General features: G+C 36.3%; 1 protein-coding gene across 1 annotated transcript in view; it reads left to right on the top strand.

Moving 5' to 3' along the window:
- LOC131478683 (probable ubiquitin carboxyl-terminal hydrolase FAF-X) overlaps positions 1-17,961 on the top strand; it is a 148,310-nt gene that overhangs the window by 79,227 nt on the left and 51,122 nt on the right. Inside the window, 8 exon segments of the mRNA XM_058659269.1 lie at positions 159-399; positions 966-1,115; positions 1,880-2,000; positions 7,638-7,768; positions 7,957-8,235; positions 11,697-11,822; positions 13,432-13,557; positions 14,962-15,131. Of these exon segments, the coding sequence (XP_058515252.1) occupies positions 159-399; positions 966-1,115; positions 1,880-2,000; positions 7,638-7,768; positions 7,957-8,235; positions 11,697-11,822; positions 13,432-13,557; positions 14,962-15,131 (1,344 nt within the window).

Raw genomic sequence — 17,961 nt, 5'->3', positions numbered from 1 at the left:
GAAGCAAAATATTCCCCCTGAAGACCATAAAAGCAAACCACATTCTTTAATTATTGTCCTTCAGTTACAAAATAGTGATTTCCAACATTATTTTATTAGCATGTGCTCAACGTGTTTTAACTTTTTAGTCTTTTCATTTTCTTTTCTTTCTTTTTCAGATCTTTCCGCGGCAAACACCTATCTCTTACAGTTCGATTTCCAAATCAGGGCAGACAAGTTGATGACTTGAACATATTATCTCATACAAATGATACAATTGGTTCAATTCGTCATTGTATTCTTAATCGTGTTAAAGCCAGTGTAGCCCATACAAAAGTTGAACTTTTTGTAGGTGGTGAATTGATAGGTTCTGAAGATGACACAAAGCCAATTGAACAAATAAATTTAAAAGACAAATCTGTGAGTACACAGAATTTTCAAATATTTAGAATTTTCAATGGGTCAGCTATTTTGTATTATCTGTTATGATCTTTAGTGGATTTGAATTATTAGAATTGCAATAAGTGTTTTAGTAGAACTTTAAATACAGTTAGGAAATACACTTTAATCAAATTCCTCAGAATCATCCAACTAGAGTCAGTATGTAGAAAACTTGTATTCCTATTGAGCCTTTTTTTCTCTCATAATTCCTTCACCAAAACAGTTTAACAACTACTTATGTAGGACAATATATTAGATATTATAGACAATCTACATATGACTTAAAGTATACAGAATTTTCTATGTGGATTTTGTGTAAAAAACTACAAAACAGTTTTATGTAAGCAACCATATCATTCATGCAAATTTAACTATCTGAAGATTTTCCTGGAACAGTTTTCCCGTGTGTCCTTAAGAAAAAACCAAATGATTATGTTAGACAGTAATTCTGAAGTTAAAGTATTTTGAACTTATGCTATGTCTTGTTTCTGTATTTTGAACGAGTGTTTTTCCTTTTCTTTACTTCCAAAAACATCATTTTTCAGCTAATAACAGCCAGGCTTACACAAAGAAAATCAAACATACCTTCAAGTCCAGATAGCTCTTCTGATTCATCATCTGGATCCCCTGAAAACCATTGTAATCAGAGCACTGATGGTCATGGTTCAGGAGTAGAAAGTTGTTTGCCTGGTGTTGTAAGTTACTTCTTTATGCTAGCTTTATACTCCCTAAGAATATGATGAAATGATTGTTTCTGGGGCCTGGTGCAGTTGCCTAGTAGCTAAAGTCTTTGCCTCACACACACTCCCATGATCCCTAAGGGTGCTGGTTCAGACAGCTGCTCCCATCCAGCTCCCTGCCTGTGGCCTGGGAAAGCAGCAGAGGACAGCCCAAAGCCTTGGGACCCTGCACCTGTGCGGGAGACCTGGAAGAGCTCCTGGCTCCTGGATTGGCTCAGCCCCAGCCATAGCGTTTACTTGGAGAGTGGACCAATGAACAGTTCTTCCTCTTTGTATTTCTGACTTTCCAATAAGAATTAATAAATCTTTAACCTCAAAAACAACAACAAAAAGAAATGATTGCTTTTTCCTGTTACACTTACAGTTTTTGAGATAAGACAGAATGTCTGATAACTATGCAATTATATATTGACTTGAGTTAGATTAACTTTGGACACAGCAGTCCTGATGCCTGCATCTGTGTCAGTACCTGGGAAACTAGCCACTAGAAAACTAGGAAACAGCAAATGGTAACTTAAGTAACTGGATTCCTACCAACCCTGTGGAAAAGCTGAATTTTAGTTTCTGACTCTAGCCTTTGGCCTTTTCACTCCGAGACCCAACCAGTCTGTTTTATCACAGACTCAGTCACGCTGTATACACAAGATGGAAGCTTAATTGTAACAATGCTTTTTTGAAGGTAATTTACATGTAAATATTTTGTATATTCTATATTCCAGATAATGTCACTGCATCCAAGATTTATCTGTTTCCTTTGGCAACTTGCAGATTTAGGTAGCAGCCTAAATATGCCGCCTCTTAGAGATGAAGCAAGACTACTTATGGAACTTATGCCACCAGGTAAGACAATTATTAATCTGCTCCCATAACTTAGTTCAGCAAAATTCTTCAAAAGGGAAGTGTTATCATTCTGTTTTTGAACCAAAACCCCTTTTTGCAATGCTCTGTGTCTTTCAGAATATTACTGATGAAAAGTTCTCCATGGATGAGAAAAAAAAATCTATCTATATATATATATATATACACATACATATATATATCAAAATTATTTTAATGAACCAATGTAAATATTTATAAAGGCAGATTCTTGTCACATCTAGCTTCTTCTTGCTTTGCTATTTGAAAGAAGACCCAGCTTCTACATTTACTTGTTATTATTGGATATGCCATTTTGTGTGTGCTACATTCATTATAGATGAAACTGTGTAAATTGCAGACTCATCCTAGTCATTTTCAATTTTCAATTCTATTACTAGTCAGTTTTTATATTTTTAAGACTGTGAATGCATTCTGATCTCAATTATATGTGAATATATTAAATTCTTAAAAGATTTATTATTTTTTAAAACGTTTATTTATTTTTATTACAAAGTCAGATATACAGAGAGGAGGAGAGACAGAGAGGAAGATCTTCCGTCCGATGATTCACTCCTCAAGCGGCCACAACAGCCAGAGCTGAGCCAATCCAAAGCCAGGAGCCAGGAGCTCTTCTGGGTCTCCCATGCAGCCACAGGGTCCCAAAGCTTTGGGCCGTCCTCGACTGCTTTCCCAGGCCACAAGCAGGGAGCTGGATGGGAAGTGGAGCTGCCGGGATTAGAACCAGCGCCCATATGGGATCCCGGGGCTTTCAACGTAAGGACTTTAGCTGCTAGGCCACGCCGCCGGGCCCTATTAAATTTTTAAGTTTCCCATTCCACATGCTTGATTTCTGCAGTAATTACTAAGTCTTCTCACATACATCATAGTTTTCCACCTGGTCAGATGCTTGTATTTTATTCCTTTATATGCATTCTCCTCCTACTCCAGTTTGGTTTTCTTTAACATAGTTTATGTTCTGTTGATTTTCTGCTGTAGATCTTCTGTTCCTAATTATTCTGTTGCTAATTATACCATTAACAACTCCTCATCTTACTGAGCCACATTTTACCAAAAAATAGATATAAAGAAGACAAGATTTTCATTATTTTTTCATTATTGTTATCTGAAAGGCACATTATATGGATTGATGTGAGGAGAAGGATCTTTGATCACTAGTACACTCCCCAAACACTTGTAACATATAGCACAGTCTGGTCTAGGTCAAAGCTGGAAGTTTTTTCCAGGTCTCTTATCTGGGTGCATGTACTTGAGCCACTCTGTTTCTTTCCTAGATGCATTAGCAGGAAGCTAGATCTAAAGTGAAGAAGATGGTCCTAGAACTGATATCCATTTGGGGTTGATTGTCTGTGTGCTTTAAAATTTTTGTTTATTTTACTGTTTGCTTGTTTTTTGTTGTTTTGTTTTTTAAAGTTTTTGGTAATGTTATTGATCTGACTGTATTACATTTTTATTATAACCTCTTCAGAACTTACTCTGCTGCTTCTTCACAGTTCTGAGTTTACTTTGTAAATTTACAGAATTTTTCTGTTATTTGTGTCTTACAAGCTAAATCAGAGAAGTAATCAATAATATTCTTTTTGTTAACCATGTCCACATTTCACCTATATTCAAGTTGCAAGTTGTACCAGTCACTCAATGATAGGTTACTCAAATGTAGGTAAAATACTTTGTTTTCTGAAAGAAAACATTTCTATAGTATTTTATTAGTAAAATTAAGACACTAAAAATTTTAGTAGAGTGTATTTTCTTAAAAATATAAGCCTACAAATAAAGAATTTGGTGTTTTGGGAGAATAATATTTGGCGAGTAAGAAATTAAGAGTTTTTTCCTTTTTTTTTTCAATCTCATAGCAAAATATATTGGTAAATGTTGATCTTAAAATATCCACATTTAGTTTTTTCATTTGTTAGGCAGTGGGCCAAGCATGATGACTTAGCTGTCTGGTCCTACACGTCAGCACCAGGATTAAATATGGGTACTGGTTTCTGTCTCAGCTGCTCCACTGCCTTGTAGTTGCCTAGAAGTACAGCAAGGGGTGGCCCAAAGCATTGGGAACCTGTGCCGGCATCGTTCTCCATATAAAATTTCCAGTATAAATAATAAATGTAGGGCCCAGTGGCATGGCCTAGCAGCTAAAGTCCTTACGTTGAAAGCCCCGGGATCCCATATGGGCGCTGGTTCTAATCCCGGCAGCTCCACTTCCCATCCAGCTCCCTGCTTGTGGCCTGGGAAAGCAGTCGAGAACGGCCCAAAGCTTTGGGACCCTGTGGCTGCATGGGAGACCCAGAAGAGCTCCTGGCTCCTGGCTTTGGATTGGCTCAGCTCTGGCTGTTGTGGCTGCTTGAGGAATGAACCATCAGACAGATCTTCTTCTCTGTCTTTCCTCCTCTCTGTATATCTGACTTCACAATTTTAAAAAATCTATATATTACATATATATTTTTTTAATTTTTAAAAAGATTTATTTATTTTTATTACAAAATTAGAAATACACAGAGGAGAGACAGAGAGGAAGATCTTCCGTCCGATGATTCACTCCTCAAGTGAGCCGCAACAGCCAGAGCTGAGCCAATTCAAAGCCAGGAGCCTCAGGAGCCTCCTTTGGGTCCCCCATGCAGGTGTAGGGTCCCACAGGCCAGAAACAGGGAACTGGTTGAGAAGTAAGGCCACTGGTATTAGATGAACTGGTGACCATATGGAATCCTGGCATGTGCAAGTAGAGGAACTTAGCCACTAGAACACCGTTCTGGCCCCCCTCCCAAAAAAAGGTATGTTAAAAGAAACAAAGAAAAAAAAGGTTTAGGCTGTAAATGTTTTAATTGCAAAGTAAATGAATTCTGGAAAACAGAGATCTTTGCAAAAAAAAAATTTGGAAAATGCTCTCGGTCCTAAGTTTGAGTTTAGAAAATGTAATATGTTGTGTAATTGTGTAGAAATGAATAATGGCATCTCTCATTTTAATCTATGACAGCAATGGGAATTTTAAATTTTATTTTAACATATTATTACAAAGTTGTGTGGGTTGTAGACCTATGTAGGTCATAGATTAGGATGGAGAGGAAAGGAGAAGGGGGAAGATGAGTGAGACAAAAGCCTCCACCTTCCTTCCTTCTGTCCATAGCAAGAGGAGATTGTACATTCAGTTTACAACACTGTCAGGCAACACAGATGGTCTTTGAATGTCACTTTAGGAAAGAATGTTCAGAGAAGTTGTTGACAGCGTTGTACCAGAGACAAGAAATTACTTGTTAAGTTTGTTGGCTGACCAACCTTTCTCGGTATATTCACAGACTTTGGGGGTTGCTATGGAAGTTGGCTTCAAGTGTTGTTCATTCCACTTTTTTTTTCTTCCCTCCACTTTTTGATGAAGTACCTGAAGTCTTCTATTGAGTTAGCGGAACCAACTGTGTTGTCTTTCTTGTATTTTTGGATGTGTTCTTAATCCTTGCATGGAAGTCACTAATAGAAGTGACCCAGGCTACCACATCTGCCAGTGTTCTTCCCTCCCTCCCTCCCTCCCTCCCTCCTCTCTCTCTCTCTCTCTCTCTCTTTCTCTCTTTCTCTCTTTCTCTCTCTCTTTCTCTCTCTCTCTCTCTTTCTCTCTTTCTCTCTTTCTCTCTTTCTTTCTTTCCCTTTACTGTTGCACACAGAAGAGTTTATTTGCGAACGGTCCAGGTGAACAGTAAAGGGAGAGGGAAGGGGAAGCACCTCCTGAGACAAAACCAGGAAGTGGGCTGCCTCTCCAAAGATGAGGGAGGGAGAGACGCCATGAACCAGTTTTCTAACGCAACTCTGAATCAGACATCTTCTCATGCCATTTCTTTTACTTTAAAATAGTGTGGAAGTTCAGGATATCAGTTATAATTAATAAATTGTTTTAAGTGTGTTGGTTCTACTGTATCTCATGATTGAAAGCAGGAATTCGATCAACGTAGACACACACATACTAGAAGGCCTCATAAAGTTTATGCACAATTCAATTTATTTGTTATTTTCCGATTTGTTTTTAACTTCATTTTTTCATATTTATCCCCCTTGTGTTTATGTATAATTTTCACTTATATTAACTTATCCATGAAAATTCATCCTTTTAAAAGCTCCAAAACACATGAAAATCTCTGGTTGTAATGCACTTTTTTATACATGTTTATTTTTGTTGAAAAGGCAGATTTACAGAGTGAAAGAGAGACAGAGTAAAAGATCTTCTGTCCGCTGGTTCACTCCCCAATTAGCCACAGCAGTCAGTGCTGACCTGAGCCTAAGCCAGGAGCCTGACAGCCTCTTCTGGGTCTTCCACACAGGTGCAGGGTCCAAAAACATTTGGCCATCTTCAGCTGCTTTCTGAGTCTACAAGCAGGGAGCTGGATGGGAAATGGGGCTGCCGGGACACACACCACACGAGATCCCAGTGTATTCAAGGCAAGGACATTAGCTACTAGGCTACTGTGCCAGACCCTATAATCCACTTTTTTAAAGACTTATTTTTGTTTTCATCCCTCATTTGAAATTCCCTTCTCCATTAATGTGGAAGCTGTGTCTGTATTATCCTGTACTGTGTTTACATATTTGATAAATTCTATACTTATTAGTTCCTGGTTTGCTACCACCCACTCCTCCTATTTATTTATTTGGACTCCTCTGAAGCCCCCAGCATTTCCCATGCTAGATGCTCTTTTGAAAGGTACTAATATGCAAGTGTTAGAAATAGCTGTAATACAGGAATATTGCCTTTACTCAAAATTGTTAATTTTTTTTTCATGTTTGTTGTATCACTGTAATATTTCTGACATTTGCAAAATGTTTGAGACATGTGTCTTTTAACATTTTGTTACCTTGGGTCCGGTGCAGTGGCCTAGCAGCTGAAGTCCTCACCCTGAACGCGGCAGGACCCCATATGGGCGCCGGTTCTAGTCCCGGCAGCTCCACTTCCCATCCAGCTCCCTGCTTGTGGCCTGGGAAAGCAGTGGAGGACGGCCCAAAGCTTTGGGACCCTGCACCTGCATGGGAGACCCAGAGGAGCCTCCTGGCTCCTGGCTTCAGACTGGCGCAGTACTGGCCATTGCAGTCACTTGGGGAGTGAATCATCAGAAGGAAGATCTTCCTCTCTGTCTCTCCTCCTGTCTGTATATCTGACTTTGTAATAAAAATAAATCTTAAAAAAAAACATTTTGTTTCCTAAATATCAATGTATTGTTACTAAAACAAAATGCTTTTATGTAACCCACAGAAGAATTTATCAAATTGGGAATTGTAATGTGCGTAGCTTTGAGATTTTTCAAAAACACAGTAACTCTGTAACATCCCTTATATTGAACTTTTTCTTGCTTTTCATGTATTACATTCAGGAAATACACTTTTTTAAAAATGTGGTAAAGCTATTCAAGAAACATTTTTGTGCACCTGGCCTTATGTTTACTCAGCTCACTGTTGTGTCCATTTGAGGGGTAAACCCACGGGTGGAAAATCTCTTTTTTCTCCCTTTTCCTCTTACTGTGTCTCCTGTCTGTAACCTCACCTTTAAAATAAAAATAAATCTTCTAAAAAAGAATATATTAAGAGCATATTAATCCTATTTTACTTCATGTTTTTCCTTTTCAGATAACACAACTATAGAAAAGTTAAGAATGATATGTTTGGGACAGGCAAAACTTGAAAAAAGTAATTGTGATCCATCTCTTGAATCACTTTTCTTTGGTTCTTCTGCCTCGCAAGTTCTATACCTAACAGAGGTTTGTTTTTTTATATATATATTTCTTTGCAAAAATTTTTTTATTTTATTGTGTTTAAGACCTGTGTACGTTTTTAAGAAATGTTAAGAAATATTGAAAAATTTGTTAACATTTCTGAAACATGAAATAGGAATCGCAAGAAATGATTATCTTCAATTACACTATGTATTTTTTGTTTTTGTTTTTAGGTAATCTATGTGTTGTTGATGCCTGCTGCTACATCTCTGGCTGACAATTCCTTAGACTTTCAATTCCATTTCTTGAAAAGTGGTGGCTTGTCCCTTGTATTGAGTATGCTAATAAAAAACAACTTTTTACCGAATACAGATACAGAAACTCAAAGGGGCATTTACTTTAATGCTCTTAAAATCGCCAAATTGTTCCTAACTGCCATTGGTTATGGCCGTGTTCGTGCTGTGGCAGAAGCTTGTCAGTCAGTGCTCGATGGTACAGATCCTGTAACAACGGTAATACCTATAAAGATGTTTTGAAAGATTTAATTCTATTTTTATTTATTTACTGTGAAAGATTTTATAATTGGAAAGGCAGTTATAGAGAAGAACAGACATATTATTCATCCACTTTTTCACTCTAAATGGCTGCAATGCCTGAAGTTCGACCAGTCTAAAACTAGGAACCAGGGGCTTCCTCTGGCTCTTCCACTTGGTACAGGATATAAAAGGCTTTTGGCCAGTTTGTGCCACTTTCCCAGGCCACAGGCACAGAGTTGGATGAAAATAAGCAGCTGGAACTTAAACCAGTGTATTTAGTGCCTTTTTAGGTAGAGGCTTAACTTGCCACTCCACTGCACCTGCCCGTAAATGATTCATTCTTTCTGAATTTCAGCAGCTTAAGATAAGTTTAGTTTTAACCCACAGCATTAGCTTCTGATTTTAGCTTCTTATTAATATTGTTCTGTAAGGCAACAATGATAACTCCCAGTAGTGTGGTTTCTGCCACTTGTAACAGACTTGAATTGAGCTCTACTAGCATTTGCTGATTTGCTTCCTTGGATTTTGGGACATTTGGCCCATATATCAGCATATGAGAGCCCTCTGTGACTGCCACAAATTTAAAAAGCCATTTTATGGTATAACATACTGACCTGGCAATTTCTTCTTTTAAGTAAAATTTTACTGAAGGTATAAATGTTGCTGTTGATTACATTGATTTGAGAAGAAGTCTTCACCTGTTTACAATCATTATTTTCCATTTTTAAAATTATGAAATATTGTGCCCAGCACAGTAGCCTAGTGACCAAAGTCCTCACCTTGAACGCGCCAGGATCCCATATGGGCACCGGTTCTAATCCCGGCGGCGGCTCCACTTCCCATCCAGCTCCCTGCTTGTGGCCTGGGAAAGCAGTCGAGGACGGCCCAAAGCTTTGGGACCCTGCACCCACGTGGGAGACCCGGAAGAGGTTCCTGGTTCCTGGCTTCTAATTGACTCAGCTCTAGCCATTACAACCAATTGGGGAGTTTTCTCTCTGTCTCTCCTTCACTCTGTAAATCTGCCTTTCCAATAAAGATACATAAATCTTAAAAAATAAATAAATTGTGAAATTTTCTCTTGAATGTTGTACTAATTCTATCTAAAAGTTACTTAATTACGAATGATTTTGTAGGAAATATTCAATTGGAATTTTGTTGCCATTCTCTTTCTCTGTCTCTCTGTTTAACATTGTTAGATCTGATTAATGTGAGTCTAAGGTTAAATGCAATTCTTGAGTTCATTCATTTATAATATCAATGACGGCATAATTGCTAAAAAAATGGTTCACAAATCATATATCTACTAATGCTTTAATATTTTAGAGTTATTAGCCTTATTTAATTGTGAAAATACTATTGTTTTTGTTGAAGAGTAAGCATTGCCTTTCAATGTGATATCTGCTCTTTGCATTGACAATAGTTCTGGAATTTTTATAGGCAGAACTGGCTAAATGGTGAAACAGATTTGTCTTTTTAAATGAAACTAGACATTAGGAAATTTCCAATTTGTAATATTCCCATCTCTTTGTATAGTTCTGAAAATTTTTTTGAAAAATTTAGAATAGCAATATGTAGCTCTTTCCCAGTCCTGAGTCATATTTAACTGCTATATAATAGTAAATCTGTTTGCAGTATGTAAGTGCTGTTAAGTAAAACCTCAAAGAATTTTTTGCACACTTACAGTTTTAATGTAGTTTTATGGAGACTTTAGAATGGAGAGTATTTTGTGTGCATAAATTTTGATTCTTAAGCACTGTATAAAAAAGTTATTTTTGTGCTTCAGAACATTTCTAATCCATCATCTCAATTCATTGAAAGAATTGGAGATACTATTTTTAGTGTTAACCTTAACAAGAGAGTTTCAGTGTAAGAGAAAGTGAGGCAAAATAGTAATCTCACAATTAATAAAAAGTAATTCATTGTTTTAAAACATTTGCACAAAATGTTTCTCATTCAGCAGATAATTGTGATTCTGCTGTAGGTCACATATTGCTACAAATGCACTATAAGCTTCAAGTCTATTTAATTCCTGTGTCTTCCGATTTCATTTAGTAGAGGATAATGGCCAAAATATATTTGACTCTTGTGTGCCAGCCATCATACAATCTCATTTAACCACTCACTAGTCATATTTATTCCATCTCATTTCCTAGCTTGTGAGTGGAAATTAAGAACTAATGTTACAAAATAACTTGAACTATGAAATAACTATGAAAATATAAGTATGCTGAAATATTTACCTTAAGTGATAACCTTCATATATTGCCACCATGTCCCCTTATATGAAGTGCTATATAGTTTTTAGTAAATAGATCCTCAAATACATATTGAAGGTGTAAAATAATTAATGTGATTGATAAATGTTTATGACAATATAAAAGATAAAATGTTTAACTTTTTTGAGATCAGGAAAGGAGGTTGAAAAGGTAGATATGTACTGCTTTTGGCTTTTCACACTTGATGGTTGCCATAAATCTTCCCCCTCCCATTTTGCTCACTCCTTAAATCATTATTAGAATACTTATAAAGCTTAACTGAAAAAGATGTAGATGGGACAATGAGTGGCCTAGGTTGTAAAATACCTAAACTTATTTTGGAGCTCGCAAGGCACGAAGTAGCCTTGAATGAAACAAGGAACATTTTCTTTTTTTTTTTTTTTTTAAGATTTTACTATTATTGAAAAGCCGGATATACAGAGAGAAGGAGAGACAGAGAGGAAGATCTTCCATCCGATGTTTCACTCCCCAAGTGGCTGCAATGGTCAGAGCTAACCAGTCTGGAGCCAGGAGCCAGGGCAGTCTTCCAGGTCTCCCATATGGGTGCGGGATCCTAAGGCTTTGGGCCATCCTTGACTGCTTTCCCAGGCCACAAGCAGGGAGTTGGATGGGAAGTGGAGCTGCTGGGATTAGAACCGGCGCCCCTATGGGATCCCGGCTCGCTCAAGGCAAGGACTTTAGCCGCTAGGCCACGCCGCCGGGCCTAACAAGGAACATTTTCAAGCCTAAACAAGAAAGGAAAACTCAAGTCATGAATATAGGTTTAAGAGAAAAAATTGAAAACCTGTTTACCCATTATCTGAATTTTCTTTATTGTATCATGGTAGGTAAATATTTTTTAAAGGAAGAGCTGTGCACAGGACATGCAGAAAGTTTCTCCAAAGTTGTGGTTCTCAATTGGAAAGAGTAAACACAGGCTTAGAAGTAATGCAGAAATAATCTGAAAATTATAGTTTGCAGAGGTATTTTGCTTCTGAAATGTAATTAAAACATCTACTGTTAACAGTCTAAACTGATTTTTTATGAAGACTACCTTAATTGTTTAAAACATGCAAATCTTAAGAAAGCAATAGTTTCTGAAAAACAGTTTCTGTGTGCACTTTGTTGAAATTTAGTTACGTACAAGATTTTGTTTGAAATGTAATGATCAATTTGTTTCAGATTAATCAAGTTACTCATGGTCAGGCAGTGGTGCTACATAGTGCCCTTCAGATCATTCCTAATCCTTCTGCTGATTGCATGCTCAGAAATGTATCAATACGTCTTGCTCAGCAAATATCTTATGAGGTTGGTTAAATCTTTTAAAGCACACTAGTATTCTGGAGCATTTCTAATTTGCCAAAAATAAATACACCTTAATTTGAAGCAAACAAAATATTTTGTGATTCAAAGAAATCTTTGTTTATGAATATATTTAAATGTAAAAATATTATAACATACACCTAGTAATTCAGTATATAAAACATTGCTATAAATTGCCATGTGTATCATTGATAAATGTCTTTATATTTATATATGAATCTATGTTGACAACATACTAATATATGATTTTATATTAAATTTAATACATAGCTTGATATAATTATATGATATATAATTGGTAAGTTGGTATGTGATACACTTATGTGACGTGTGGTAATTCAGATACTTATATTGATTTTTTTTATTTATTATTTTTACTTCATTAATTACATTGCATTATGTGACACAGTTTCATAGGTACTGGGATTTTCCCCACCCCATATATATATCTATTTTATTTTATTTTATTTTATTTTATTTTATTTATTTTATTTTATTTTATTTATTTATTTTATTTATTTTATTTTTAATTCATTAATTACATTGTATTATGTGACACAGTTTCATAGGTACTTGAGTTCTCCCCACCCCATATATATATATATTTTATTTTATTTATTTTATTTTATTTTATTTTATTTTTTATTCAGTAATTACATTGTATTATGTGACACAGTTACATAGATACTTTGGTTCTCCCCACACCTCCCCAAACCCTCCCACCATGGTGGATTCCTCCACCTTGCTGCATAACCACAGCTCAAGTTCAGTTGAGATTTCCCCATTGCAAGCGTCTACCAAACACAGAGTCCAGCATCTTATTGTCCAGTCAAGTTCAACGGCTTCTTAGGTATACCCTCTCTGGTCTGAAGACAGAGCCAGCAGAGTATCATCCCAGTCAATTGAAAGCTCCAACATACCATCAGCAAAAACTTATATCATTATGGAATTAATTGACATAGTAATGAGTGACCAATATGTTAACTTATATTGATGTTTTGATGGTATACATTATACTTATAGTTTGTGTTATTAATTGTATTATTTGTATCTAGTTTCTGTAATAAATTATAAATGCATATTATATATCTATAACTAAATTATATTTTACTTAGTTGCAATTACTACTTTAGACATTACTTATAAGCATACTTCAACAAACTTTAATTTCATGATTTGCATTGTGGTTTATGTAAATATATCTAAACATATTATATATATTTATCTATGTATACTATATGTTATAGGTAATTGTTGCAATTGCTTATTTAGATATTGCTTAAGAAAATTATTTAACGGACTTTAAATTCCAGTTTGTATAAGTAATATTGAATTTTGATGGATCTTAGACTGTCAAATAAAGATTTCTATCAGCCCAAAATGTTTTCATATACAGATGTTCAGTGTATGCCTGTGACTGTTCTTACCTTTAGCAATTTATATATGACTTAATGTTAAAATGCAAAATATTATGTAACCAAAGGTTGTTCATACGTATTTTATATAGTCATAGTCACAGCCATTTTCTTCTATGTTTTGTTTTTGTAGTTCACTTCACTATTTTGTTATCACTTTTAACAACTTATTTTTGCAGGCCTCAAGATACATGCCTGATAATTGTGTAATTAGAGCCATAAAGAAAATTACCTGGGCTTCAGGATGTGGGGCATTAGAGCTAGTATTTAGCCCAAATGAAGAAATCAGTAATAATTATCAGATGGTAAGAATTATGATAAAATATATTTCTTTTAAACAAGTATTGCCTAATATTGGATTTGACTACATTTTGATTATGTTTGCCATATGATCAAGATCACCTTAGATAAAATTAAAACCTGTTTTCATTGAAATACAATGTTTCATGATCCTGAAGTGCGAGTTTTCTTTTTTCTTAAGTGAGATATTAATTTTTCCAAATACCTGTTTTCAAGTCCATGCATTTATATACTGTAGAAACAGCATTTACTATATAGATATTTCACCAATCAAATTAATTTAAGAAATAAAATTGTTTGACTTTTAGATTCTCTATGATTTATCTGCCATTAATAGCTTCTTCATATAGTTAGAAATTTGAGATTGCTTATCTTTTGAGGGCATACTTCTCTACATGAATTTTAAAGGTTTATATGAAGTAAACATCTTTAACTTACTTTTCATGAATGTTTTGAAGTACTGTATCATATGTATTGTTTACAGTTTGGTGTGAAGAGGGTTTTAATTGTTCTAAGTAACCTTTTCAGCATATCAAATTGTACGTCCTTCATAAACATTGGTGTGAGGAGGTTACTTTTTAAATGTAATGGTATAGAAAATAAAATGAAAATGAAAAATTTTTTAAACAGATATAAATAAATATAACGGTGTTCTAGATAGGTTGCCTATAAACGTAATTCTTTGGAGGGAAAAACTGAAAACATAGCCAAGTATTACAAAAACAAGGTTTGTTGATGATGGAATTAAAAAGGATTTTTTGGGTAGAACAAATTTTAAATTAGTTCACAAAATGAATCAGATGGAACATATTTCTCTCTTTCTCTTGCTTATGTCCCTTTGTCTCTGTACCCATCATTCCTCCTTGCTAACCCTGACTTGACTTAGATAAAAATGAAGTAAAAATTTGTGAAACCTGCATGTTATGAAAAACAATGGGATTGAGTCAGTATGGTTAATGTTACAGTTCTTAAATCATAAATTTTAGCTGTAGCCTGCACACCCTGGAAAGTAGTAGTAGCTCCCAGCTTTTTCATGAACCATACCCAGCTGTTGTGGGTATTTCTTTCTGACTTTTAGGTAAGTAAAATGAACTTTTTAGTTAAGAAAAATTGCATGGATTTCAAAATGTCCACATGAAAAAAGTTGGCAAACTGTTAATACTGTTTCACAAAACTTTTGGTTGCCGTCATCTTCACTCAAATCCAGAAAACTAAGAAAATGAGGATACTGAATTTTTGCCTCGTATACTCCTTTAATCTCAACTGTATGTAATATAAAGGCCTTACACAGCAGTAATTTGAAAGATCTGAGGCCATATGAGAGCACATATTTTTAAAACTTAGCTGGAAAATTAACATTCCTCCTGATTTACCTATGGTTAACTAACTTCTTATTATAATTTTTACAGAACCTTATTGCACACCATAAGATGAAGATAGAAGATGAACAGATTTGCTGTGAAGCCTTGGAAGTGATGACATTGTGTTTTGCTTTAATTCCAACAGCATTACATGCATTTAGTAAAGAAAGGAGCTGGAAAACCTTTGTCATTGACTTGCTATTACACTGTTCCAGCAAGTGAGTAATTTTTATGTATGCATTATTTGGATACTCAGGGTATTTTTAAAGTCATGTGTTCTATTTAATCTAAATTTATTTTGTCCTTTGCCAAAATCCAGATTTGATATTTTTCTTATTTTTTTTTTGCTGTGGTGAAACACATAATTGCATCCACAAAAAATTAGTCATTTAATGTTTTTTAAGTTAACAATTTAGTAGCATTAAGTGTATTTCCAATATTATGCTATCATAATTGCTATATATTGCTCACAATTTTAGCTAACGTATTTCTCCTCACGTTTCAAGCCGTGGTGACAATTATGTAACTATGAAGTTTCTTATTTTAGGTAATATATATATAAATGAAACAATGCAAATTTGTCTTTTTGTGTTTGGTTTGTGTAGCTTAGTAGAATGTTTAATGGTTTAGCTATATTTACAATGTCACAAAATGATTAATTTTTAAGAGTGAATGTCTTACCATTGTATATATTTTCTGTTGGCAACGCCTGCGTCACCGTGTACCCCAAGTTGAACAGAGGGACTAGGGTTAAAAACAAGACAACGTGCACTGGGTCATTCGTACAAGGAGAATGCCACTTTATTGAACTTCATCCTGCCTTTTTATGCTCTCTGGTTCCTCCCAGTATTTTTCCACCGTTCAAGCAGCTCCTAAGACCCCCAGGGGCATCCTGATAAACGGCAAGCAGGGAAGCAGGAATTTGTGGATAAGGCAGGAACTAAATGTATCAGACCAAGATTGTGCATCCTGTTACCCCTTGAAAAGCAAGCTAAGCAGTGGAGTTAACACTTGCGAGACCGGGCCCTACAATTTTATTACTTTTGTTACTTAATCTGTTGATAACTACTTGAATTATTTCTACCTGTTTTCTATTAAGAATCTTGTTGGTGTGAACATTACTAGAACATACATTTCTGATTCCTAGTTTAATTCTTTTGAGCAATAGATATGCTGGGGCCTGGCATGGTAGTCTAGTGGCTAAAATTTTCACCTTGCATGTCGTAGATCCCATGTGGGTGCTGGTTCTAATCCTGGTAGTCCCACTTCCCATCCAGCTCCCTGCTTGTGGCCTGGGAAAGCAGTCGAGGACGGCCCAAAGCCTTGGGACCCTGCACCCGTGTGGGAGACCCAAACAGGTTCTGGGATCTTAGCTTCGGATTGCCTCATTGCAGCTGCTTGGGGAATAAATCAATGGATGAAAGATCTTCCTCTCTGCATGGCTGACTTACCAAAAACAATAAAATAAATCTTTAAAAATAAAAGAAATAGATACACTGAATCAAACAACAGGGTTTTGTTTATTTTTAGTGTTTTCTTTTAACCAATAATGAACATAGGCTCAACTTATCTAAATATTCTTAACACATTCTGTTGTTTGTTTTGATAATTTATCCTAAAGAATATGAGATACTTTCTTGTGTGGCTTTTTTTTTCTTACAATTCAGTTAAAAGACACAGAAAGAGTGTGAGACACAAATATTCTATCCACTGGTTCATTCTCGAAAAGATCACAACTTGAAGATTAGACAGGAATATGGATCAGGTACTGATACAATCAAAATATATTACAAGAAAGTAACAGACCCAGGTACTTGGACCTTGATAACAATCTCCTGGCATACACATCAGCAGGAACAAGGGTTCTAGTACTGGAGCCAGAAATTACAAATGTGAAATACAAGCATTTTTTTCATTTTTTATTATATTTTTGACAATCTTTACCTAGTTAATTAGGATAAATAGGTTCAAGGGCTATAGGAAAGTGAACAAGACTATTATGTCCATATTGTTTCCTTCATGTATCTGAGGTAAAGGGGGATATTGAGGGAGAAGCCCCACCCAGTTTCCCACCCACCCCAAGTCCTGGATGTGGGGCATGCTCTGAGATCCTTGCTCAAGTGGTTTTGATATCTTGCCACTCCAAGCATGATGAGGTCCCTAAAGCATCCACTGATTGACATAGTCCTCACAGAGTCTCCGTTTGCCCAGTTTTTCACTGCCAACATATAGCTGAGGTGATTGACTTGTTCTGTCTTATGTCTTTCCTTGGTTAGGGTTCTGAGTTCATCTGTTCAATTGGGGATATCTCCAAAGAAACTTTGTCTGAGGTATTCCCAGACCAGATTCTTGTATGTTCTAGCAAGCACAGGGCCCGGCACAGTCCATCCCCCAATCAGCTGGTGGTTTCAATTGCTGGGTTGGTTCTGTTTCCAGCCCTGTCTTCTACTGGAACCAATGGGTGTTAAAGCCCAACCTGGTTCTGCCCAGCACATACTCAGCACTCACACCAACCAGTGGGAGCTGCAGCCTAGTTGGAGCCACCCACAATAACCCGCACCAGGCCTGTCCCCTACCCTGGTTTGCCAGTCTGTGTAGCAGACTAGTCCAGTCTGTCCCACATCCCATTTGACTCTTGTACATGTTGATAGGTATTAAAGCTTAGTTCCATCTAACCAGCTCAACTATCCAGCCCTCATGGGTGTTGTTGAGTGCCTCTCTGTCTAGCCACCCCAGCCCCTGTCCTAGTTTTTGTGCCCTCTGTGGGAGTGCTAACCCAAGAGGGAGGAACCCACTGTTTCCCTCCCAGGCCTCTCCCACTCCTGGATTATGCACTCTCCAGGTGGTTCTGTGATTTGACTTGACAGAATTAGCTCCCAGGGCCAGCTTCTGCCAGTTGATGCTGTGGATAAGCCCAAACAACCCTCACCCACTCTAATTTTTGTTTGCACCAGTAGGAACAATCAGCCCAGCCTGGCTTTTCCCTGACCTAGCTCACATGAGGCACACAAGTGGTAGCCCTGCCTAGTCTGGTCTGCCCCCTCCCAG

Source organism: Ochotona princeps, chromosome Y (assembly GCF_030435755.1).
Source record: "Ochotona princeps isolate mOchPri1 chromosome Y, mOchPri1.hap1, whole genome shotgun sequence".
Lineage (NCBI taxonomy): Eukaryota > Metazoa > Chordata > Mammalia > Lagomorpha > Ochotonidae > Ochotona > Ochotona princeps.
Note: the sequence above shows the minus strand (reverse complement) of the source record. Positions and strands in the feature narration are given on the sequence as shown.